At 38.2% G+C, this 22,733-nt stretch overlaps 9 protein-coding genes and 1 long non-coding RNA gene across 12 annotated transcripts in view; 5 read left to right on the top strand and 5 right to left on the bottom strand.

Moving 5' to 3' along the window:
• Nucleotides 1–807, top strand: part of LOC130495599 (pentatricopeptide repeat-containing protein At3g29290-like) — a 1,752-nt gene extending 945 nt beyond the window's left edge. The window contains exon 2 of the mRNA XM_056987017.1: nucleotides 784–807. Coding sequence (XP_056842997.1) covers nucleotides 784–807 — 24 coding nt within the window. The remainder of the gene's footprint in view (nucleotides 1–783) is intronic.
• On the bottom strand, nucleotides 678–2,034 carry LOC130496473 (uncharacterized). Its single transcript, XM_056988548.1, has 3 exons — nucleotides 1,879–2,034; nucleotides 1,416–1,703; nucleotides 678–969 (listed from the first exon to the last, which is right to left on the bottom strand). Exons 2-3 carry the CDS (start codon nucleotides 1,699–1,701, stop codon nucleotides 890–892), a joined length of 366 nt encoding a protein of 121 aa, XP_056844528.1. The 5' UTR covers nucleotides 1,702–1,703; nucleotides 1,879–2,034; the 3' UTR covers nucleotides 678–889.
• A 1,662-nt stretch (nucleotides 2,035–3,696) lies between these two features.
• On the bottom strand, nucleotides 3,697–5,444 carry LOC108811545 (chorismate mutase 1, chloroplastic). Its single transcript, XM_018583602.2, has 6 exons — nucleotides 5,065–5,444; nucleotides 4,762–4,987; nucleotides 4,592–4,678; nucleotides 4,362–4,505; nucleotides 4,185–4,277; nucleotides 3,697–4,095 (listed from the first exon to the last, which is right to left on the bottom strand). Exons 1-6 carry the CDS (start codon nucleotides 5,220–5,222, stop codon nucleotides 3,847–3,849), a joined length of 957 nt encoding a protein of 318 aa, XP_018439104.1. The 5' UTR covers nucleotides 5,223–5,444; the 3' UTR covers nucleotides 3,697–3,846.
• A 2,542-nt stretch (nucleotides 5,445–7,986) lies between these two features.
• On the top strand, nucleotides 7,987–9,271 carry LOC108811544 (uncharacterized). Its single transcript, XM_018583600.2, has 2 exons — nucleotides 7,987–8,280; nucleotides 8,397–9,271. The coding sequence occupies exons 1-2, from the start codon at nucleotides 8,064–8,066 to the stop codon at nucleotides 9,182–9,184; spliced, it is 1,005 nt and encodes a 334-aa protein (XP_018439102.1). The 5' UTR covers nucleotides 7,987–8,063; the 3' UTR covers nucleotides 9,185–9,271.
• A 1,049-nt stretch (nucleotides 9,272–10,320) lies between these two features.
• Nucleotides 10,321–11,761, top strand: LOC108811548 (uncharacterized). 2 transcript variants are annotated; one of them, XM_056988964.1, is made up of 2 exons: nucleotides 10,321–10,473; nucleotides 10,874–11,761. In XM_056988964.1, the coding sequence occupies exon 2, from the start codon at nucleotides 10,875–10,877 to the stop codon at nucleotides 11,595–11,597; it is 723 nt and encodes a 240-aa protein (XP_056844944.1). In that variant the 5' UTR covers nucleotides 10,321–10,473; nucleotide 10,874; the 3' UTR covers nucleotides 11,598–11,761. The 2 variants fall into 2 exon arrangements, with proteins under 2 accessions (XP_056844944.1, XP_018439107.1); XM_018583605.2 differs by having other exon boundaries at nucleotides 10,369–10,473; nucleotides 10,771–11,761.
• A 153-nt stretch (nucleotides 11,762–11,914) lies between these two features.
• LOC130496674 (nucleolar protein 56-like) lies at nucleotides 11,915–14,270 on the bottom strand. The gene is made up of 9 exons (XM_056988963.1): nucleotides 13,994–14,270; nucleotides 13,704–13,918; nucleotides 13,473–13,624; nucleotides 13,189–13,379; nucleotides 12,836–13,088; nucleotides 12,594–12,742; nucleotides 12,426–12,515; nucleotides 12,192–12,290; nucleotides 11,915–12,089 (listed from the first exon to the last, which is right to left on the bottom strand). Exons 1-9 carry the CDS (start codon nucleotides 14,196–14,198, stop codon nucleotides 12,043–12,045), a joined length of 1,401 nt encoding a protein of 466 aa, XP_056844943.1. The 5' UTR covers nucleotides 14,199–14,270; the 3' UTR covers nucleotides 11,915–12,042.
• Nucleotides 14,271–14,917: 647 nt separating this feature from the next.
• On the bottom strand, nucleotides 14,918–16,441 carry LOC130496676 (uncharacterized). 2 transcript variants are annotated; one of them, XM_056988965.1, is made up of 6 exons: nucleotides 16,282–16,441; nucleotides 16,059–16,199; nucleotides 15,748–15,821; nucleotides 15,569–15,648; nucleotides 15,272–15,423; nucleotides 14,918–15,152 (listed from the first exon to the last, which is right to left on the bottom strand). In XM_056988965.1, the coding sequence occupies exons 1-6, from the start codon at nucleotides 16,283–16,285 to the stop codon at nucleotides 15,085–15,087; spliced, it is 519 nt and encodes a 172-aa protein (XP_056844945.1). In that variant the 5' UTR covers nucleotides 16,286–16,441; the 3' UTR covers nucleotides 14,918–15,084. The 2 variants fall into 2 exon arrangements, with proteins under 2 accessions (XP_056844945.1, XP_056844946.1); XM_056988966.1 differs by having other exon boundaries at nucleotides 15,276–15,423.
• Nucleotides 16,442–16,488: 47 nt separating this feature from the next.
• Nucleotides 16,489–18,414, top strand: LOC108806170 (pentatricopeptide repeat-containing protein At3g29290). The gene is made up of 2 exons (XM_018578212.2): nucleotides 16,489–18,092; nucleotides 18,180–18,414. The coding sequence occupies exons 1-2, from the start codon at nucleotides 16,698–16,700 to the stop codon at nucleotides 18,342–18,344; spliced, it is 1,560 nt and encodes a 519-aa protein (XP_018433714.1). The 5' UTR covers nucleotides 16,489–16,697; the 3' UTR covers nucleotides 18,345–18,414.
• A 165-nt stretch (nucleotides 18,415–18,579) lies between these two features.
• LOC130496677 (uncharacterized) lies at nucleotides 18,580–22,638 on the bottom strand. The gene is made up of 2 exons (XR_008935849.1): nucleotides 22,556–22,638; nucleotides 18,580–18,934 (listed from the first exon to the last, which is right to left on the bottom strand). It is a non-coding gene; the product is annotated as an uncharacterized LOC130496677 (long non-coding RNA).
• LOC108813500 (BAG family molecular chaperone regulator 8, chloroplastic) lies at nucleotides 20,317–22,246 on the top strand. The gene is made up of 2 exons (XM_018586073.2): nucleotides 20,317–20,994; nucleotides 21,079–22,246. The coding sequence occupies exons 1-2, from the start codon at nucleotides 20,407–20,409 to the stop codon at nucleotides 21,943–21,945; spliced, it is 1,455 nt and encodes a 484-aa protein (XP_018441575.1). The 5' UTR covers nucleotides 20,317–20,406; the 3' UTR covers nucleotides 21,946–22,246.
• Nucleotides 22,639–22,733: the final 95 nt, after the last annotated feature.

Raw genomic sequence — 22,733 nt, 5'->3', positions numbered from 1 at the left:
ATGGTCAATTTTTTCGGGTATAGATTTTTTGGTTTTGATATTAGGCCATGTTTAGATATAAATTTATGTGTGAATTTCAAATTGAATCCTCCGGGTCTATATGAATTTTTTTCTGATGTATAGAAAACTAAAAATATTCAAATAATGAAAGTATTTGAAAATGATTTATATTTGAACAAAAAATAATGGCTGCACATAACAAAAGATCAATATAAAAATACTGTACATTTGCATTCAAAATCATTTTTTAACAACAAACTACACAAATATGTTTATTTGTATAAAAAATAAATTACAATGTAAATATTTAATTAATATAGAAATATGTCACATTGTTTAAACAAAATATCAATATAAAAGTATTATACATTTGCGTTCTAAAATTATTTATTTAATAACAAGCCAAATAAATATATTTATTAAAGAGAATAAAACAAAACAAAAAAAAACACATTGTACGAGAGAGACTCTATATGTCGAACATATTATAAAGAAGATTTTACTAAAATAAATACATTCAATAATTACAAACAAATAATATATTTCATAAAAGTGAAAATAATACCCGCCCTTTCAAGGGCGGGTCAAAATCTAGTTGGTGTTATGGGCTAAAGATATTTCTTCCCCCACGTGTCATTGTGATGAAGTTCACTTCATTTGTCTTCTTTGCCGACAAAAAGACGCATACGACATTTTGATAAAAATCGAGGTTCAATAAGATTCACAAGCTAGATCAATAAAACATAACAGTCTAAAGTAGTATCTCTTTATCTATAATCCTAGCCTTTTGGAGTGAGTGATTCATGAAACACCTCAAGTCTATTATTACATCGCTCCAACAAGTTTATGCACAGATAGAGTCGTGTAACCATCTCCAGCTAATTTGAATTCAGTAGGAAGGAATGGCTGCGAAACGATACCCTTCAGCTCCTCTCCACGAATAGTAAGCAATCCGAGTCTCATAGAACCCTGTGTCCACACAAAAATTGTGAAATCATCGAGTTTTACTCATCATATAAGCATAAAACGGATTATAGAGAACAAACAAAGAAAAGAATCATTTCAGTAGAGAGACAAAGAACACAAGTGATCCAAGCTCACTCGATACAAACGGAATCCACAAGGGTTGTCAAATCAAGTAACATGCAACATGACATTCACTGCCTGGAGGATCTCAGAAGCATTAAGTGGCTAAAAGAAAACGTAACTTCAACACACAAAGAGCACAAGCTGTGTCTACTTTGATCCAACTCACTAAATCTCCACATCAAACAACGGAATCTACAGTGGTTTATTTTTTTTCAAATCAAGCATCATGTACTCAGAACTCAAAATAGCCTAACTCTTAGAAACATAAATTAGCTAGAGAAAACATAGTTTCAACACACAAAGAGCACAAACTTACTAACTCTTACCAGGGAGGAAAGTAAGGATGCCAAGAACAAGAAGCGCGTAACCCTGAGAGCTATCTCCTTCCATGTGACCAGTGAAAATAAAAACCGCCAAAAGAAGAAGCAAGCAACCGAGAAACAGAAGAAACAAAGCTAATGCTATCGATTTCCACGGAACTCTATCAAACGCTTTCGGTGTATAATCGAAGCGAGGATCGTAATCTCTCCTCCTCCCGCCACCGTTTCCGTAATCCTCATCGTCTTCGTCCCCTGGAAGCTGAGCGTACCGTACGTTTCTCCTCGCCGCCATACCTAATCAGAGCAATCACACACACGAAACGAACCCTAACTAAGCGAAATTGAGATTACGCGAAAAGCAGATCTAGAACGAGATTCAGATTCCAAAATCAATCGCGCCGGAACTGAACGACTCAGGGACCTGATACAGAGCTATGAAGAAGAGAGAGGTGTGTGCCGAGAAACTCACCGGAGTTGGATTATTCCGTCGCTGGGAGGATAGAGATGATGATGATCCGGATCTCTACTTTGACGAGATGATTTGCATTTGTTCTTCGTCGTCGCGTTTTGAGAGTGTCAACTCTTTTGATTTTTAGTGTGCTTATGATTCTGTTTAAAATTTTATAGATTTAGTCCCTTAGTTTTCACTAAATCACATGCTGAACCCTTACTTTATTTTCGTATTAAAGAGACCAATCCATAAAAAATGTAACAGAGCTAAACCATAACGAATTAGATGTTTCACATGGCATACTAGAAGATCTTAATAAAGTCATGTGGATGGGATGGGGTCAATTTGGAAAGAAAAGAATATAAAGGGGGTGAAAATGAAATGAGAAGAAAAAGGGAGTGTATATAAAAGGGAGAAGGAAGCCCTAAAGAAAAACAAAAGAGAGCGCCTGAGGCCGAGCGCTTCCCTCTTTAGTGAGGGGTGGCGTGGTATACCCACGAGAATGGTGTTTCTGACGGAATAATGTGGCGCACCCCAAGTGGTGCGTAGGCGCACATCATCATTAAGGGTCCTTTGTCTCTGCTTTGCTGTTTTCCTTATCTTTAGACTGTTGAAGCAGAGGCGTTCTTGCCCTACATCTCTCTCTTTCAAGATCTTGTTCTCCAGAAACTTGTTTAATCTATTGTCTTAATTCCCTTTTTTTCCTTTGCGTATTGATTTTCTTTGAGGAGAATGATGAAATCCAAACTATATCGAAAGCAAACGTCTCATAGATGTGATGAGCGTCGATTTTCCACACGAGATTTCTGACTCTTTCATTTTTTACTTTCTTTTTTGTTATTATATATTTGTTTAAATTATATTTTCGGGTTTCAGATTATACTGGAATATGAGTAACCATATGAACGAATATATTTGCAACAGTTTGATGGGATGAGCCCAGCGTTGGAACGTTTATTAATGTCGATGCACAACAGCTTTGTTTTCAAAAAAAAAATTCCAGTAGATTTCGTGTGCAATATCAGTCTTAGATCGAGTAGTTTCTTATGAGTGTCTTACAAGGTTCTGTTCTTGCTAGATTTTCATAGCAATTTCAGCAGAAATGTCAAAAGAATTGCTTTAATTTGAATCTACCATTAGCTTTATCAAATTAATTTTACAACAAGTCTTTTTCGTTTTCATGGTTGCTCGTTTTACCGGTTAGCCGTTTTTTTTGTAACACCCCGGTTAGCCGTTTTTTTTTGTAACACCCCGGTTAGCCGTTCATTCAATCATTTGTGATCGATTGACGATTTGGTTAAATGTCGCTTCTCACTGCTATGGCATCATCAATCATTCAATCCTGCCAGATCCAGCGACATTGTCGTTGTGATAACCCAATAAGACCAATAAACTTATTAGCCCCAGAGAATTTAATTGTGTGGTAAAAGCGCTCATAACTTCACTTAAAAATGCAATTACTCAAAACCATAAGATAACACAATAAGAGTATAAGACCAATAAACTAATGAGAATTTAATTGTGTGGTAAAAGTGCTCATAACTTCACTTAAAATGCAATTACTCAAAACCATAAGATAACGAACCCGTAATCAGAATTCTAGAGTTTTGGGAAACAAAAAGGGGTTAGACAAAACTTCATAAGGAATAAACGAGTTGATGGAACCAAAGAAGTTTCTCTAGTAACAATGGCTTTTTTTTTTTTTGTGAACAACTTCTAGTAACAATGGCTCTCCCGACATTTTACATGTATTTAGTTCATTCCATCTACCTTCGAAGTTAAATTTGTATCCAATCATCATTATCCACCGTGCATCAAAAACACAATTGTCATCGCTTTGATTACACAATTGAGAGAATGTATATATGTGTACATAAACCACACCGTTTATCATCAAACCTGGAACAACAATGTAAAACAGCCTTCAGAGATTTGCAAAGTTAAGAAAAAAAAAACATTAATGACCATATCCATTTCCTTTTTTTTTCAGCCTAGTCTTCTAAGCAAATACTCCACTTGAACTTCTTTAGTCAAGGGCATGATCCAATCTCCATACAAATGCCCCACCAAGATTGGGCTGATTTTGTAAACTTGAGATTCTTCTTCTTCTTCTTTCTCCTCCATCCTCCCCACTTTCACTTCTTGCCCGTATGTTCTGGTTTTTATCTCAACTCTCTTCTTTATCGCCTCCTCCACAGTCAAGAATGTCAGCATATCCATCAACGCATCCTTATCCTGCAACGCGTTGCACACTAAAAGGTGAGATATGCATACATAAACTTTGAATGGTTTCTTATTCAGGTTTTGTGAAAAGTAGTCAGTACTTGTGCTTTGATGGCGGACTCATATGCCTCGGGTGATGCTTGGAACTTGGCCTCAGCAACAAATTTACCGTAATGGATCCTCTTTGACAGAGACTGCAATGAACATCACCAAAACTACTACATGATGAGTACTTACTTACAAAAAGAGCTAAAGAGTCAAGTACAGAAAAGCAAAACCTGAAGGCAGATGGCATCACATACAGCTGTTGATCCGTAGTTACCATCATCACCTTTCTTCACTAGTCTTGGCACAAGGTCTCTGAAGTACATGTTCCATATCTTGTTGTTTATGTTGATCGAATCAGCACCAAAATGCAATACCTATTTTGATAAGAAACAAAAACTCAACCAGTTGCTTTATACCAATAATAAGAAGTGACAACCATTAATAAAGATCATATAAGCACCTTTGGGTAGTGAAGAGGTGGTAACAAAGGCTCTGGCAAATCGTCTGGGAAGAAAGGATGTTCATCAGGGCTCTTGTACCTACCTACCTTAAATCATCACCATAACAGAACAGAACCACCAAGATTCAATCTTTGCTTCTTAAAAGACCTATTAGAGGTTATGTTGTAACCTTAGCGTGAAGCTTCTCGGTGCCTTTGAGCATGTACTCAACCAAAGAACCGTTGAAACCCTCCATGTCAAAAGCATTAGGATCGTAAGTATCCGCGTTGTAACAGTACTTTGCTCTCTCCAACAGACCAAATATAATGCTGTCCTCTTGTCTGATCAACGAGTCTCGTATGCCTTCTAACGTCAAGCTCTCGCTCTCATCCACTCGTTTCTTCCCCGTCAACGATCTGCATCAACGAAAAGGTTCAAACTTCGTAAAAGGTTTCTACTTTAAGCTAAGTCGAACGATGGGTTTGACTCTTACCCAGCGAGGGTCATGACGGCGTGAACAGAGGTGGTGGCTCGCGGCTTCGAGGGAGGAAGAGAGCAACGGACAGAGAAGGAAGGTTTGTAAATGGGTCTGGAGCCAGTAGAAGGGGAAGAGTAAGAAGATGACCTCATCGTTAACAATGACGCCTCCATTTGGTGAGAAAACAGAGGAGGTGGAGAGAACAGAGTATCAAAAAAATGTCAGAGGAAGAAACAGAGTATCATCATAAGGACTAGGAGTGAGAGATTGTTTAAAATTAGTTTAAAGGGTAGGTGTGTTTGGTAACGGAGAGAGACGCACTAGGTGAAGAGGAGAAGATGGCGAAAGGTAGGGTTCTCTCACTGCGTGAACGTTTCAGCCCACACAAGCCACCCACAAAAGTGTTCTTTCTTTGTCTTCGTTAAACTTTATATTATTAATTATTATTTTAATCAAATAAAGTTAAAATGATTTGTATGGTGTGTATAGTCTTTTTTTGAAACTTTTTATGGTATATTATATAGTTAAACTATTTTATTTCTATAATAAATTAGAAAAACTATTATTTATCATCTGATTTAGGTTCATATAATTACTAACTAGCTAGTTGAAAGAAAAAAAAATATTCACTATAGCTACGACTCAAGATTTTGTTGGAGTTTTATCAATAATTAGTTTTTTTAAAGGAAAAAAACAAATTATAAAATATTTTTGTATTTCAAATTAAAAATATATAGGTTCTTTAAATAGTTTATTATATTATTTTGTATTAAGCGAAACTATTATATAATAAAAATAATATGATAAACTATTTAAAGAACCTATATAATTTTTAATTTCGTATGAATTGTTATAAATCAGTTTTATTTTCGTACATACAAGTTTTTTATTTAGTCCCCAAATCTCTATTAAATGTCCACATAAATAGTACAAATATTCAGTGGACTCACATTGATATCTCGAAGTAACTAAATGGGCTCGGTTCAAGTTAGAGTCCAGTTCATTTTCGATCTGGGTCAAAAGCCAGCCTGATTCTCCATATAGATCAGTGATAATGAGCAAAACCTTGTGACTTGTCACGCTCGTAACAGGACTTGTAGATGACAAGGGGAGGTTTAATAGACGTGTCTCAGAATGATGCAAAGCGGGTTATTGGTGAGGGAGCTAAAACTATTTGTAGAAAATATAAACAAAATTGTTGAAGACCTCTTTTAATGCTTTGATGGTAAGGTAACCAAAACATAACCAAGTGGTGGCAGTGTAATGATTCTTGAGAAGGATCTGATCTGTAAGTTCTAACCGGAGATCAATTTTCTCAAGGGTGAAATTATTTTGGTAGTCTAATCACTTAACTTCCTAATAGTTCAAGTTAGTTGCTTCTCAATGACCTGTTTTGTTAATGGTGGTTAATTATATTATTACACATGGACTAGTATATGGTTATATATGCTAATATACCGCTGATAATTGAACATGTTTTATGAAATTTCACTGTATTTTTTTTTTCAATAATTTGCATATTTCATTTTTTCTATTAGGAACTTAGATATTTTAGTATGGAATCAGTGAATTACTAGTAAACTCTTAGTTAAACCACTGGATCAATCAATTTATGTAAATGGATAGTTGCTTAATTTTTGTTTGTGATACAAAAAGTTTGGTACATTGTCAAGATCGTTATGTATACCAACAGAGTTCTTAAGGCTGTATATTTTTAGTTCATTTTCCAAAGGAATACAAAGATGGTTGTATCCTTGTAGTTTCACAAATTTGGACGAGCTTGGGTAATGTATGTACAACATAGTTAATTAATCTTGAGATAGATTTGATCTTGCATGCAATACTAACTCCAGAGATGGAGGTTCTGATTCTTAGTCTCACAAGTCACAACAGGTTCTTGTGATCAACCAGACAATGGTTATAACAAGAGAAGATCAAACAGCAGACGTTTAAACTCCCATGGAACCTCACCGTGGGTATTAGTAATAATTATAACTTCGCAAAAAATTGTTAAAATCAAAACTAATCGTTAGGTGATACGTAGAAGTTGAATTGTATAAGGCTGATGACAACTGATGACCAGTTTTGTAATGATGTCATGTCAAGGACGTCACAAAGTAGTTGATCCTTTGTAACTTAGTGAAAAAAAGATTAAACAAAACTTTCGGTTAGGTGCTGCTTAGAGCTTTGAATTGTACATGGCCAATAACAATTCCACTGGTCCATATCTGTACAGATCACGTAAAAATGGACGTCAGCACGATGACGTTTAGGCTGGTTATATGCAGTACTTTTTACTTTTGGTCGATCTAAGTAGTTGTTAGATTCGTGATTAGATAGTCAAAAGAGTACAAACTCGTGGGGTTTATTTTATCACAGAACTCAATTTCTAAATGATTTTGAGTTGATGTTAATCTCCTTTTTGAAATGATTTCAATTCAAAATAGTAATAAAATAACGGTTGAAAAAGAGACCACCTTTGATTTTTTCAAATTTATCCGCTATAGTTTTATGTGGTCGTAAATGGACTTTGGACATACATAAAACAAGGTCAAAAGACTCATTAGATTATTGTATTCCATTTTCTTATTTATACCCCCTTCTTTTCTAATGAACCAAATTTTTTCTCATTTACATATAAAAATCTGTAATAATACCTAAATGAATAAATAATCAGAGAGAGGCTGAGAGATTGTAGATGGACTTTTATTACATAGCTGGTGGATATAGTAAATGTAAATCCTTTTTTATTTCTGACACATGAGTGGGTAAGTAACTCAAGACAAATATGAAATGGCCACTAGGCCTCCACATGCTGTCTACACATCATCCAAAAAAGTTGATAAAAGATTTGTCTCTTTTCAATATTCAAAGGCATACATGCACATGTCTATCTTTAAATACATCAACTCCTTGACGTTAAAGTATATCTTCCCATCTCTCTGACTAGGACTCTTAGGACCAAACGCATTCAAGCCTGGTATGTCCATTATCTTATATATAGATGTACTTTTATGCTCAGAGGAAAAGTGAATTTAGACAGAAAAAACAGAGAGAGAGCTAGAGTCAGAGGAACTAAAGTGAACATGGATGCTTGTTTTCTTACTTCAAGATCAATCTCTGGTGTTAAAGAGATAGTCCCTTTCATCAAAACCAGAGTCTTTTCTTGTCCCAAGAGAAACTCCAGCCAGTTTCTCACCAGGAAGGTTGCTGCTCCGATCTCTGGAAAATGTAAGTAATATCATTTTTCATAAATGTGGATTTTATATTCACGAGCATGGCCTAATTATATAAAAGATTGTAGCTGTTTCATTCAAAGGTCTTATGAGAGTATTTTGCTTGAGTAGGTTCTCTTTCGGATTCATGGAAGCCACTGGAGGATAATACTGAGCTCTTCAAGGATTGTGTCAACAAATCTAAAACAGAAGATGACTGGAAAGAGTTCAGGGCAAGGCTCGTAGCTGGGGAACAAGCTGCAACCACCTCTGACATGGTGGTGGACTGTTCATCATCATCTTCCTCACTGATCACACTTGGAGACAAATGGGCACACAAGATCAGCGAGCCAGAGGCAGGATGTCTCTTGATAGCCACAGAGAAGCAAGACGGAGTCCACATCTTCGAAAAGACAGTGGTCCTCATCCTCTCTGTTGGAGGACCCTCAGGTCCTGTAGGAGTCATCCTCAACCGTCCATCGATTATGTCAACCAAGGAGACAAAAGCAGCGGTCTTAGACATGGGGGGAACGTTTGCAGACAAGAGACTCTTCTTTGGTGGACCTTTGGAAGAAGGGTTGTTCCTCGTGAGTCCTAGGAACGGCGGGGACAACGAGGTTGAGAAGAGTGGAGTGTTCAGACAAGTGATGGAAGGATTGTACTACGGGAGGAGAGAGAGTGTGGGATTGGCTGCAGAGATGGTGAAGAGGAAGTTGGTGGGAAGAAGTGAGGTGAGGTTCTTTGATGGGTATTGTGGTTGGGAAAAAGAGCAGTTGAAAGCAGATATCTTGAGAGGGTATTGGACTGTGGCTGCTTGTAGCTCAAGTGTTGTTGAGATTGGTTCAGATGTCCAAAGTCATGGTCTTTGGGATGAGGTTGTTGGGCTTATTGGTCCTCAAACTGGCTCTGTTTTCATGTAATGAGTTTCTTAACTAGTGGTTTATATCAGTGAGTCATGACTATACTGTGTATGTTTAATCAACTAATTTTTGAGTATGATTGTGTTTCTGGTTTCTCTTTTTAGTCATCGATATAAAAGGTTTTGATTATCCGCAAGTGAAGAAACATTGACCTCTAATTTGTTTTTTAAAAATAATTAATTCATCAACATAGATATTCCAAATTGTTTTTAGTACTAAGTTGTCTATAAAACTCAGAGCCGATCTTGGTTAAAAGCATGCTCCAACCGAAAACGTAGTTGTTGACTAAAAATAAGATGTTTATGTTACATAGCATGAGTTACATCAGAACAAGTTAATAGAGAATGAGTTTATTACATAGTAAGAGTTACTTTTGAACAGCTTAATTGTTTTTGTAATACTTGTTGTTACTAATGTCTCTCACCTTATAAATTCTCTAACCTTGTTATCATGTCATTACCAAACCATCCAAGAATCTTAAAGGGAATAAGAAAAAAAGATAGAAACTAATTTAATCGGAGAGATGGAACAAACATGGAGAGCAATAGTCTTCTTAACCGCAGTTTTGTGTGCTGCTGTTTTGGTCACTCCAGGAGCAGCTCACGATCAGCCACCTAGTTTTCCTATGGACATTGAGAAATGTTGGTCGTCTCTCATTAACGTCAATGGATGTGTGCTCCAACTCTTCGAGTCTGTTTTCTCAGGCAAGTTTGAAAACGTTGGAATCGCATGTTGCAAGGCGTTTTCGACTATAGATGCTAACTGCTGGCCTCATATGTTTCCGTTGAACCCGTTCTTCCCACCTCTTATCAAAGACAATTGCGCCCACATAGTTCCAAATTAACGCAAAACACAGATGAAAATAATTTGGTTGTAGCTTAGAAAATGATATTCATGTGTCAAAAAAGTCTATCAATGTTAAATTTTATATCTAATAAAATGAGTTTCTTACCAAGTTGATTGACATTTTGCTTATGGTCTAAAATGAATATATAAAAAAATTACACACAAACAAAAAGGATTGTAAAATATATTAGTAGTAGCCATGAGGAATCGTCTAATATATTCTGTATCAAAAGTTCAAAACTGACGTTGGAAAAAGAAAGTGAAAATAATTATCTTTGGATGAAAAAAAAAAATAACTTGGGTACACGATTGAAAACGGTGTCGTTTTAGTCGTCTCCTTCAACGTTGGAAACAAAAAGCTCACTTGCGAATTCCAGAGGTAGAGCGCGATAGAGAAAGAAAGCTCGAGAGACTTTCGCTGCTGCGTGCGCAGAACCTCGTCGGTACGATCTTTATCTGTATCACTCCATTGATTGCTCTCCTTCCAATTGTTTTGATCTTTGGGTTTCGGGTGCTTGTTCGATCTCTACGCTTAGCTGATTAGTAGGTTTCAATTTGAAGAATCAACGGATGTATTTGTTTTGGGTTCTTGCCTATTGAATGTTTGAATCTGAAAAGAGTTTAGATTTAGCTCAAAAGAAGAACAAAAGATCGAGCTTTAGAGATCTAATTCAAAGTCAAACACTTTGAATGTTCTTCTAATGATTATAAGAGCATCAAAATCGAATCTTTCTATGTAGGGTTTGCGTCATCACACTCTTCCATGAAGGCCGTTAGTAGAATCTGTTTTGGCTTTATCTGTTAGAACAAGGCATTTCTCATGTTATCCATCCCTGACACCAGGATGTGGAACCTAGCCTCCAGCTATCTCACCGGACCGAAACACCACGAAACAAGAAGACCAGTCCATGATGTCCATGCCCATGATGAATGTTCTGATGATGATGAATCCTCTGTAGGAAGCAGCAAAGAGGAAGAAGGTCTGGAGTGTCCCATTTGCTGGGAGTCATTCAACATCGTCGAGAACGTTCCCTACGTGCTCTGGTGCGGCCACACCATGTGCAAGAACTGCATCTTGGGCCTCCAGTGGGCTATCGTGAAGCTACCCACACACCCGGTCCAGCTCCCTCTCTTCATCTCGTGCCCCTGGTGCAACAAACTCTCCTTCCGTCTCGTCTTCAAAGGAGCCCTCAGGTTCCCACACAAGAACTACTTTGTGCTTTGGATGGTCCAGAGGATGAACGGCGAGAGACGCACTTCTCAAACGGATGATCATCAAAGAGAGCCTCCTCCTCCTCCTCCTCCTCCATGTCTCCACCACAGCAGTCATCATAGGGACAACGTACAGACTTCACTGAGGAAGTCTCTGGTTTTCTTTGTCCAGTTGACAGCAAAGTTCCCGTTGGTGGTCATGTGCTTGCTGATAATACTCTACGCAGTACCTATCTGTGCAGCCATTTTGGTTATGTACATTCTAGTCACTCTCCTGCTGGCTCTACCGTCGTTTCTCATCCTCTACTTTGCGTATCCTTGTCTTGACTGGCTCGTCAGGGAGATTGTCACATGAAACTTATCCGGCTCCATGTAGGTATAATGATTTTTGGGAATCATCCGTCTTTTCTTTATCTATGTAGGAAGGTAATAGTATTGTTATATTTTGAGGATCTTCCATGTGAATGCTTGAGATTTGTCTCAATAAGATTTGTGTGAAAAAAAAGAACTCTTTAACTTACATAATCTATTGGATTCAACTAAAAGTTGAGAACTAATGTGAATGTCATAACCCAAAATAACTACTTAATCATTGTGGGGGATTATTAGCTAATTCAATTGGTGTTCGAGGTAAAACTTCAGCTTCTAAATCTTTAGGATAAAAGTAAAATGATGGCAATCAACAACAACAATTTATAATAAAAAAAATTTGTACGTGTTCAGCAAAAAAATAATGAGAGAATGTTAACATGTGCTTTCATCATCTTCCCACCTTGGTTTTCTTCTTGCGTTGAGAATCATCAGCTGCTTTGCTTTTCCTCTTCAGGGGCATCAACCATGACATAATCTGAAACAAGCCAATGAGTATTAAGTACACAAACAACATCAAACAAACAAAACCACTAAAGGCTTAGTTCACAAAGCGACCAAGAACAGACGAGAGCAATACCTTCTAAAAGCTCTTCCATTACATCGACATTGTCTAAAGAGTCTAGCCTTTCCTCTAATTGTCCACGAAGTTTCTCAGAAAACTCTTTACTGATACTATCTGCAATAGGGATTATGGTATATGTATATAAATCTATGCACAACAAGTTACATCAAAAACTTACAAAAAGGACACTTTCAACATCAAACAAACAAAACCGCTAAAAGCACAAAGCGACCAAGAACAGACGAATACCTTCTAAAGCCTCTTCCATTACATGGACACTATGTAGCCTTGCCTCAACTTGTCCACGAAGTTTCTCACCAAAATCTCTACTGCTATGATCTGCAAATAGAATATATAGTATTGTATATAAATCTATGCACCAACAAGTTACATCAAAATCTTACAAAGAGACTTTACCACCGAAATAATCAACCCTGGCAGCAATAGAACACTTGCTAGCTAGAAAACGAGCAATACGCCCCTTGTTTCTACCAGTTGCTCGGCCAATGAATGAAGAGTGGAATATCAGACCATGCTTTGGTGTCTTTCCTTTAGTTCTCAACGCCCTGAAAGTTTTATTCACAACATAGTTAAAAAGAAAAAATGCAGCAGTAAATATATAGTAGAAAAAAATAAGACAATGGTCTTTAAAAATGCACCTGGAAAGTGCCTTCTCTGCTCCAACAATCTGGAGAGTTGAAGATGGGAACATTGCAAGATTTCTAAGACTTCCAGCGTGTGAAATCAACCTTGCTGCAACCGTCTCACCAATCAATGCAGCCAAGTTTGGAGCAACGTTGTTGACTTTAACAACAAGGTAGTCATACAGCTGCTTTCTGTAATCGGTTAGGTCTATAACTCCCTTAGCAAAGGTCTTGACATTGATCAAATCTATTGGTGATAAGTCCAGGCCTTTTAAGACACACAAACATTGTTATTTTTTTTCAGACCAAAACATAACAATTTCTTTTTTTTTTTCATGGAAAATAGATGCAAGCAAGTTGATTATTACCAAAAGATGCTTGTCCGGCCTTAACGACCTCCCTTGCTTTATCTTCATCCCCGCCAAAGACTTCGGTGAGCATTGGAACATACGCTTCAGACAACTTTGACTTGTCCTCTACAATCTTTGTAACTTGTGCATACATGTAATTGTCATTAACTATCTTTTCAAGCTCAGGGAAGTGCCATGAGTACCATTCTCTGATTAAGAGAATTATAAAAAAAAACTAGTTAGGTTAATCAAATCATCCTAATCATAAACAGGAAAGCAAAAAAAGAAAAAAAAAAACAAACCTGGTACTCATAGCATACAAGTTGATATCTTTATCAAGCGTATCAAGCAAGGAAATAGTTTGAATAACCATATGATCCTCTTTGTTATCATTGAACTTTGCTCTACTGTAGGTACGAGCTACTCCATGTTGAGATTTCTCAAGATCACCAGGCTACATGAAGAAGACTTGTGTTTCAGTAATAAGAACTAAATACATGAAGAAATAAAAAATAATCAAATCAGATGATCACCTTGACGTCATTGATGAATCTATCAAAGTGCTGACGAACACCTCTAAGAAGCTCTTGGACAAACTCATTGCTCTGACAAGGAATCTTTGTGCACTCAGATATGCAAGAGCCGAGTTTTGGGTCATATACTCCTAAGCTAAACTTAGGCTCTTCGCCTTCTTTGACTTTAGGGAGATTCAGTTCAAGAAAACTTCTAAGCTCCTCACTCATGTACCCTACAAAAGAGTAGTAAACTTAAGTTACTTGTTTCTTGATTTATGAGCAAGAGAAAGACAAGACAAGAATGGTACCTTCAGAGATGGCGTTGATTTGGTTTAGAGCATCTTGTGCAGTCTGGGGAGGGTGAAAAGCAGTTAGCTTGACGATCTGACCAAACCGAGTAAAGTCAGAAACTGAGCTTAGAACAGCCTCAACGTTCTGACCGATCACATTGATGCCATGCACGTTGAACAGAGCGTAGCCGGAGGATGATTCGTAGAGAACATACATCGTCATATTGAATTGTAGAGAAGAGAGATCAGAGAAGCGTAAATTAAACCCTAACTTCGTTGAAAAGTGTCAAATATATACATGCAAACCCTTAGCCAGGGGCGGCTTAGATTATGAACATGGGCCCTGGGCAAACCTATTTTTTCGAGTACTTAATCTCTAAACTATTATTCGATAAATGTTAATAAATTGAATTAATTACTATAGTTAACATTATTAATATTTTCTTTTCTTTCTATTTAACTACATTATTATAAAAAGGGAATTTTTATAACCAAACTTTTATAAAAAGACTATCCTCACGTTACATATGTGGATCACCTAAATGAAATTTACGGGTGATTTCCTTTTTTCCTTGTTTACAATTTTTTTTAATAACTTTTAGAATCCAATCTTATCGTTAGAAAGACAAAATACTATGTAAGGAATATTGTAACTTTTGATAAGTATATAATGTACGATTTCTATTAAAAAAAACTCCTAACAATTTTATGTAATTTTCTTTTTTTTTCATATAAATTCCTAATCCTAATACTATTTCAATAACAAACCGATTGAAATAAAAATAAATTCCCAATCATAGATAGATTGTAAGAAGCTTCCTTTTCCCTCTCACAACTTTCTCATCGAACGAAAGAGATGGCCGGTGGAGGTGGATGGCCCAAATCAAACGAATTCGTTATTTGTGAGGGATGCAACAAGAATATAGCTGTTGCTCTTATAAATATGCACAACTGCAGCCTCTTATTAGCATTAAGATGAGAAGAGCGTTGAAAGATTACAACTGCTAAGTCCTTTTTCAACAAAACTAGATCCTTGATTGCATTTGCACTTAACAAAATCTGATTGTGTTTTACGAGATGAAACAAAAAGGAAAGAGTTGAAAGTTGTCCTAGTTTGCGCGTTCCTCTTCCACCGCAGCAAAATCAAGCCCAGTGATCTTCATTGGTCCAATGTTAACTGCAAGAAATCACAAATCAGTGTTAGTCACTCAGATTGTGCTGATCGAAACAAAAAAGCAAGAAACCATAACGTTAATGAGATGGCACAAGAAGGAGAGTGTTGGTTTATATACGTACTAACAGCATCAAGTCCAGCTAACTTGGGCATAAACTGTTTTATATGGTCCTCTGCTGCTTGATCGGCCTTTAATGTCTCACACTCGAAGGAAACAGATACTTTCTTCTTTCCGTGCTTCTCTTCGACTAATCCTATCACATCTTCCTCCCAACTAAAAGATTCACAACAGAGAAAGGTTTTCTATTCAACTCATCCGCGTGTTGTCTAGTGATAAAGTTATGACCTTCCCACTTCAGATGCAGTAAAACAATCACTTATGTTTTGGCATAACAGATGCTAGACAAGGAAGACCTTACCCATGAGCATGCTCAACATCATTGATCCGAGCAGCATCGTGGCCTTTGCATTCCACCACAACTGTTTGTTCCTTCTTACTCTATTTATTTTCATAAAATGTCAACAACAACAGGACACAGTGGTTTTGAGGTTAAGAGTAAAATTTGATAGGGAACTGAAGTGATAAAAAAAGTCATACATTGTAGTCTATGATGGTGAGCTTCATCAACCGATAATCCTCACCACGGCTGCACTCAGTCTCACAAGCCAGTTCTTTGCAAAGATGAAGAAAAAAAAGTTCAATCAATGGTATTACATAGTTAAACATCTCCTTCTCTATGCTCCTAGACTACATACAAAGTTGTATACCATATGTTCAACCACTGTCCTAATATCAAAAAAAAAAAAAGCTGTAAAACTATAGTGCAAAGATTAAGTCTTTAATCTGATAAACTTTAAGGACAAAACATGTCCATCACATCATCACAGTTACAATTGTGTACTAGTTACCAGTGCCATGGAGGCCATAACAGATGGAGAGAGGCGTGTGAATGAAATGGCCGGAGATAGAACCACATGGCAATAAAGCTATTGATGCTACTCCTTCCTTCACTTCTCCTTCTTCCTTCTCTCCTTCTCCTCTTTCCTCATCTGCAAATCACACACAACGATCATCAAAAACTAAAGAAACAACAAGTGGGAGATGATGATGATAAAGTCTGAAACTTCTTACCCATTGTTGTTGATAGAGAAACCGATGTCTCTCTCTCTGCTTCTACCAAACCCAATGTTCAAAATCTTCTCTCGCCTTTTCTCTGTGTTCGGCTTTAGGGTGGTTCTATACTCTTAAACGTCACCGTTTTGAGGTTTACACACGACGTCGTTTCCGTGTGGATCGCTTTTAATTCACAAAGCATGAACCTTTCGGCTCCACAGCCTCAGAACAAGCTTCTGTAGTTTGGTGCCATGCCTGTTTGTTCTTCTCTTACATAGCTTCTCTTCTTTGATTAAGCTAAAGTCTAAGGTTTGTTTGCTTAGACTCGAAGTGGGTATTCCAAATCGTCGCCAAAGCTCTCAACTTTTTTGAAGAATAGGAAGTTGATTTTGATTGCTGCGTTTTTGCTTGTTAATTAACTGTGTCTCATAGTCATGGGAGATGTCTGGTTAAGTCCTGTCTCCATCACTGCTTCATCTAATCAGTTGAACTGTAAATGTTATTCCGTTAAGAAGAGCACTTGTGTCTGGAGAAGTCGTCACTCTCTAGACTTTGCATTGACCATGAAGCTGAAACCAAGGCATGTAGTCTATAGTAGTAGTAGTGTAAAAGTAAAGTCTTTTTCATTAGAAACAACGAGAATGAGTTTTCTAGAGAAGCCTGAAGCGGTCAGGAAGAGTAGGATACATTTTCTAGAGGAGAGGGACGAAGAGATGTTATCAAAGAGACTTCTCAAACTCAGCAGGTCGGATAAACTCAGAAGCGCATCAGAGCTGTTCGATTCCATGAGAGTCTCGAGTTTACAACCCAACCCTCACGCCTGCAACTCTTTCCTCTCCTGCCTCCTGAGGAACGGAGACCTCCAGAGAGTCTTCACCGTCTTTGAGTTCATGAGGACTAAAGAGAACCTCACAGGGCACACTTATAGCTTGCTGTTGAAAGCTGTGTCCGAAGCTAAAGGATGTGATTCCGCGCTGAGGATGTTCAGAGAGATAGAGAACGATCCGAACCAGAAGCGTTACTTCGATGTGGTTCTATACAACACAGTGATCTCTCTCTGTGGAAGGGTGAACAACGTGTGTGAGACAGAGAGGGTATGGAGAGTTATGAGTAGCGATGGTCTAGTTGGAACAGAGGTTACGTATTCTCTTCTTGTCAGCATCTTTGTTCGGTGTGGGAGAAGCGAGCTAGCGCTTGATGCGTACGACGAGATGATCAACAACAAGATAACTCCTAGAGAGGATGCAATGCACGCGTTGGTAAGCGCAGCCACGAAGGAAGATCAGTGGAGCTTGGCGTTAAAGATCTTTCAAAGCATGTCAAAGCCTAACCTCGTAGCGTGCAACGCTCTGATGAACTCGCTAGGAAAGGCGGGGAGAGTGGGTTTGGTGTTTAAGGTTTACAGCGTTGCAAAGTCTCTAGGGCATAGACCTGACGAGTACACGTGGAACGCTCTGCTCACGGGGTTGTACAAAGCGAACAGATACGAAGATGTTCTTCGGTTGTTTGATACGGTGAGAAGCGAGAGACTGTGTTGTCTGAATGGGTATTTGTATGATACAGCGTTGATGTCTTGCCAGAAGCTTGGTTCGTGGGAGAAAGCTGTGAAGCTTTTGTATGAGATGGAAGGTTCGGGGTTGGTTGTTTCGACTTCATCTTATAATCTGGTGATAAGCGCTTGCGAGAAGTCAAGGCAGTCTAAAGTTGCGCTGCGTGTGTATGAGCATATGGTTGGGAGGGAGTGTAAGGCTGACACGTTTACGTATCTCTCGCTTATGAGGAGTTGCATTTGGGGTTCTCTTTGGGATGAGGTTAAAGATATCTTAAAGGTATGATGATGATGAGTCTTCTTGTGTAGATTCTTTTGTGCGTTTAGAAGAGATTTTGATGTGGTGTTGCTTTGTTTTCTTGAACAGAAAGTGGAACCTGATGTGTCGCTTTACAACGCAGCTATACATGGGATGTGTTTAAGACGTGAGTTCAAGTTTGCAAAGGAGCTGTATTTGGAGATGAGAGAGATGGGTTTGGAACCGGATGGTAAAACTCGAGCTATGATGCTACAAATCTTGAAGAGACATTAAAAGTGTAAAGTGTTGATGCTTTTGTCTACACATATACTTGTTGTTAATAATGGTTAGTAATCATCATTAAGCCAATATCAAGATAAAAAAAAAAATCTACAACTAACCAAGCCAGCTTGCTGCAGAGAATCTGGTAAATCTCTCTCTCTCTCTCTAGCCAAATACCAAGTGAGAATATGTTTTGGAGATGGGGGTATGTAATCGAATGTTTCTCTCCTTCCATAACTACTACACGTACAATAAAAATTCATTTCATTTATTCATATAGAGTACATATCAGACATAATGAAACAACAAATTAACACATAGAAATGAAAGAACATTATATAGGTTACTTGATAATCTAAGAGTTTTACCCACAAGGCCAACTCCTCGATTTTACCCACAAAATCGATGTTTCCGTCAAAAATCAAGTTTTCTGACAACTTGATAATCTAAGAGTTTTACCCACAAGGCCGTGAGTTGTCTCCGTTTTGGTGGTTGGCCTCCGCTTCTATCGTCTAGAGCCTCAGCCTCTTCGAGGACATCCTCTAATAGGCTGCAGCTAATACTTCTCCTTTGAAAACCGGTACCGTTCTGTTTCCCCTTGTCTGTGAAATTATTGACATTATTAAAGGCACAGGAGTTAAGGTATGCCTTTTATGATTAGGAAAAATACATTTATTGGAATAAGTAAAGATATTTTCAACAAGAAAAAAAGGAAACTAGGTTTTGAGGCTAGTATAAGTACGTGTCTAAGAAGTTGTAAATATTCATTCATCGAGAGATTCTAATCATGCTGAAGATATTAGGTCTTTTTCGTAGTAAGCGACCCGCAACCGAGACAAGCTTCGAGCTACCAGAGCATTATACCATACGTGGAAAAAACTCTACTTGTCTCCTTGAGACAGTGACAACAAGAGAACGCATTAATCTCAAAGTCCTTCCGGCAAAATCATCGCGTTCCTTGTCGGTAACCTATCAAAAAACTCCATGGCTTGAAATAGGAGATCTCGCTGGACACATATTTCCTTTTACACTTTGCTATCTTGAGCCTAAGGCTCAAGTGCTAGACCGAGAAATCCCAAAACAGTTTCTTGTCACCGAAGAAACTTTCCGTGATCACATCACAATGGTCTTGTCGGAGACGTGTCTCCCAAGTTCCATTCAGGAGTGTCTTCCAGCTTATATATCCAAACTAGAGGTCATTAAAAGGAGGCGTTATCGAAGAGGATTCATGATCGAAGTCGAGGTCATAGTTGAAGAATACAATAGGGTAAACATTGGAAGTTGCTGCAAGGGAAGAGAAGCTTGTCCAGGTCGATGGCTCGCGGATTTACACGTGCCGAGAAAAGTGACCGGAACGGATTGTGCGATATGCCTGACGGAATTATCGGGTGCAGTGGATCGCATGGAGTTATGGTGTTCTCATGTTTTCCACATTAAATGTCTTAATAAGTGGTTAGATGAGCATATATGCTGCCCTATTTGTCGTGCCGAAGCTGCTCGAGGAACGGCATTTATCTATTAGCTTTGTAAGGGAGACAATTCTTCTCATGTCCCTATATTTTACTTCTCAATCTCTATTAGACAGTTTTTTTCTTTTAATTTTATATGTCTAAAAAAAAATCATAAAATTAAATCGGAAACGTGAATATTTTTTATTTGATTTATAGAATTTGATAAAAATATTTCAAAAATAAAAAAAAAACTGTTTTTTCATATTTTCACGAAAATCATTGAAATAGAGTTAAAAATGTTTTAAAAGTATTTTTTTTTCAAATTTGAAAGGTATAGAAGTTAAATACTTGTCTATGGTTCACTAATTCATGGGGGATTAGGGTTTAGTTTTGAAGAGGGGGGGGAAGATTTGATTAGGGATTTAGTGTTTTGATCAAAAATAGAATTACGAAAAAGGGGTATAGAAGATAAAAATGCGTGCCGTGTTGTAACACGTGATAACGACTGCGCGACGTTTTCAAGCAATCTTCTTTGTCTTCTTCCTCAGTTCACGGGATCAATTTAAGTCAAACCCATAAGTTGTTAACACCTTTTCCATCTAGCGAACTCCGCCGTCAACTCCATGGCATCTCGCCACCACCACCACAACGCCTGCTCACGGCGCCACAACCACCACAATCAAACCCCTCAAATCCCCACGTCTCCACGCTGCTGCACATTCCGAGACTCTCCTCCCTGCTCCAACCACCCTTCTCCACCACCAGATAATAATAATCTCCATCACCTCCTCGCTTCCTACCTCCAAATCCACCAACAAGAAACACACTTTACTACCCAGACCTGCTCCTGCAACCACAAGAAGAACCTCCCACCACGAGAACACGACCACGTCGTCCTCTCCTGTCTCCTACAAAAAATCGATAACCTCGAGTCATCTCTCAACAAGCTCGCACCTTTCCACGACCAACGCCGTCGTGACCGTGACAGGTACTCTACGACTCTGAGAGACTCAGCGGCGAGAGTCATCCAAACCCACTTCCGCTCTTACCTTGTTCACAGATCCGTCTCCTTCAGACATCTCAAGGAGCTCGCGGTGATCAAATCCAGCTTCTTGTCTCTCAAGTCTTCGGTTTCTGGCAAACCCATTTTCCCGTACAAGGTTGTTTCTCGGAAAGCTACAGACTTGCTCCTTCAGCTGGATTCGATTCAGGTATTTTTCGTGAATAAAGTTTTGTCCTTTTCTTGTTTTTTTTTCAAGATGTTTGATTTTAGTATTGGTTTGCTTCTCTGTTAGGGTAGGGTTGATCCAATGATACGGAACAGTAAGAGATCTTTGAGCAGAGATCTTGTGAGGTTTTTGCACTACGTTGATGATTGTGTTGTTAGAAGGTATGATGACTTCGTTAGTAGATCTGCAGTGGTGAATGTGGGTAGGGACAAGTTGAGAAACCGAATGGGGAAAGTGTTTGTTTCTTGTGATGAGGGTGAAGAGTTGGAGGACTCCACGAGTGATGATGATAGTGAAGAAGAGGTCTCTGTTGATAAGAGGAAGAAGACTGAATCATCCTCCATTTTGAAAGGCAATCCTGTTAGGAGAAGAACCATGGTATCTGGCAAGGACAGGAATGTGTATCAGGTTTATGGTGGTAATAAGCATAATCTAACATCGAGTGCAGAGGATGATGATTCAGTGGGTAGTGGCGAGGAAGAGACGCTCGTGGTATCCAGGGATAATGAAAGGAAGCATGGTTCGAGGAGTAGGAACATGGTTTTGGTGAAAGGAGGTGGTGGGAAGAGCCGGGTGGTGAAAACTGTGAGGTTTGATGAGAATGGGAATGTGTATAAGGTTTATGGAGATACGCCAGAGGCGAGTATTAGCGAGGAGGGAGATGATGATGACTCAACAAGCGGATCAAACGATGGAGATAGAGGCAAGAAAGGAAGTGGGAATGAAGTTGTGGAAATCAAGTATGTGCCTAAGGAAAACGAGGGCTTTGAAGAAGAAGAGGAAGAAGAAACTCAATCTGAAAATGAAGTCTCTTCTTCAGATGGCAGTGAAGGGAAGGCAATAGATGCTAATGAACAAAAGAAGAGGGAGATGGAGGTTAAAAAAGGAAGCTTGATGTACACTCCTCCATTGCCACTAAAAATGGAACCTTGACCAAGTGGGTCATCAATCATCATAAAAGATCTCCCAAAGCGATGAGTTGTTTGGTTATGGCTTTTATAATTCGAAAAAACACTGCATTTTAGTAATTTGTAGAGATTTGTGTAACATAAGCAGACGGTTCAGATTCGGTTTCAGCATCCTTTAGAAACATGTGAGATTTTTTCTTGGTTTGATGATTCTGTTTCTGTCTTTTTTTGTATTCTTGAAATCTTTGAGTTGTGATGGTTTCCTTAGTTAACTGTGGGAGTGTGTAATCTTGTTATTGGTTTTTGAAATTCAATAAGTTATATTTCTCGAGTGTGTGTAATAACTATTAGTATAATACTATAAAGCTTCTAGTTCATAGATAAGCTGTATCAATGGAACCTTAGACCATCCCCATTGAGGGGTTATACAAAAAGTTCACACAAAAACCAAGAAAAAAAAATAATATACTAATGTCTTTGCGTTGAACTCAGGGTGCGGGAGGTCTTCACGATGAACTCGGTTCATCACTATTCTGTGGGCCCCACGCGATATGGCGGCCCACAACTGGTTTACTTTTTTTTTTTTTTTTTTTTAATAAATCAAACCAAAAAAAAAAAAAAAAAAAAAAAAATACCTGTATGACCCCTTCTCACCGATTCACTGATAGGGTTGCTCTTATAGTAGCAGTATCGTTCTTGGATCATGACGACAATGTGATTGTGTGACATTTGATTTGCTTGCTTAGCTTAGTATAAATATTTTAACAAAAGTAGCCACTAAATTAACGAGCAAGACACCTAACACGTGAACGG

This window comes from Raphanus sativus, chromosome 6 (assembly GCF_000801105.2).
Source record: "Raphanus sativus cultivar WK10039 chromosome 6, ASM80110v3, whole genome shotgun sequence".
NCBI classification, from domain to species: Eukaryota; Viridiplantae; Streptophyta; class Magnoliopsida; order Brassicales; family Brassicaceae; genus Raphanus; species Raphanus sativus.
The sequence above is the reverse complement of the archived record's forward strand: the minus strand, read 5'-3'. Positions and strand labels throughout refer to the sequence as shown.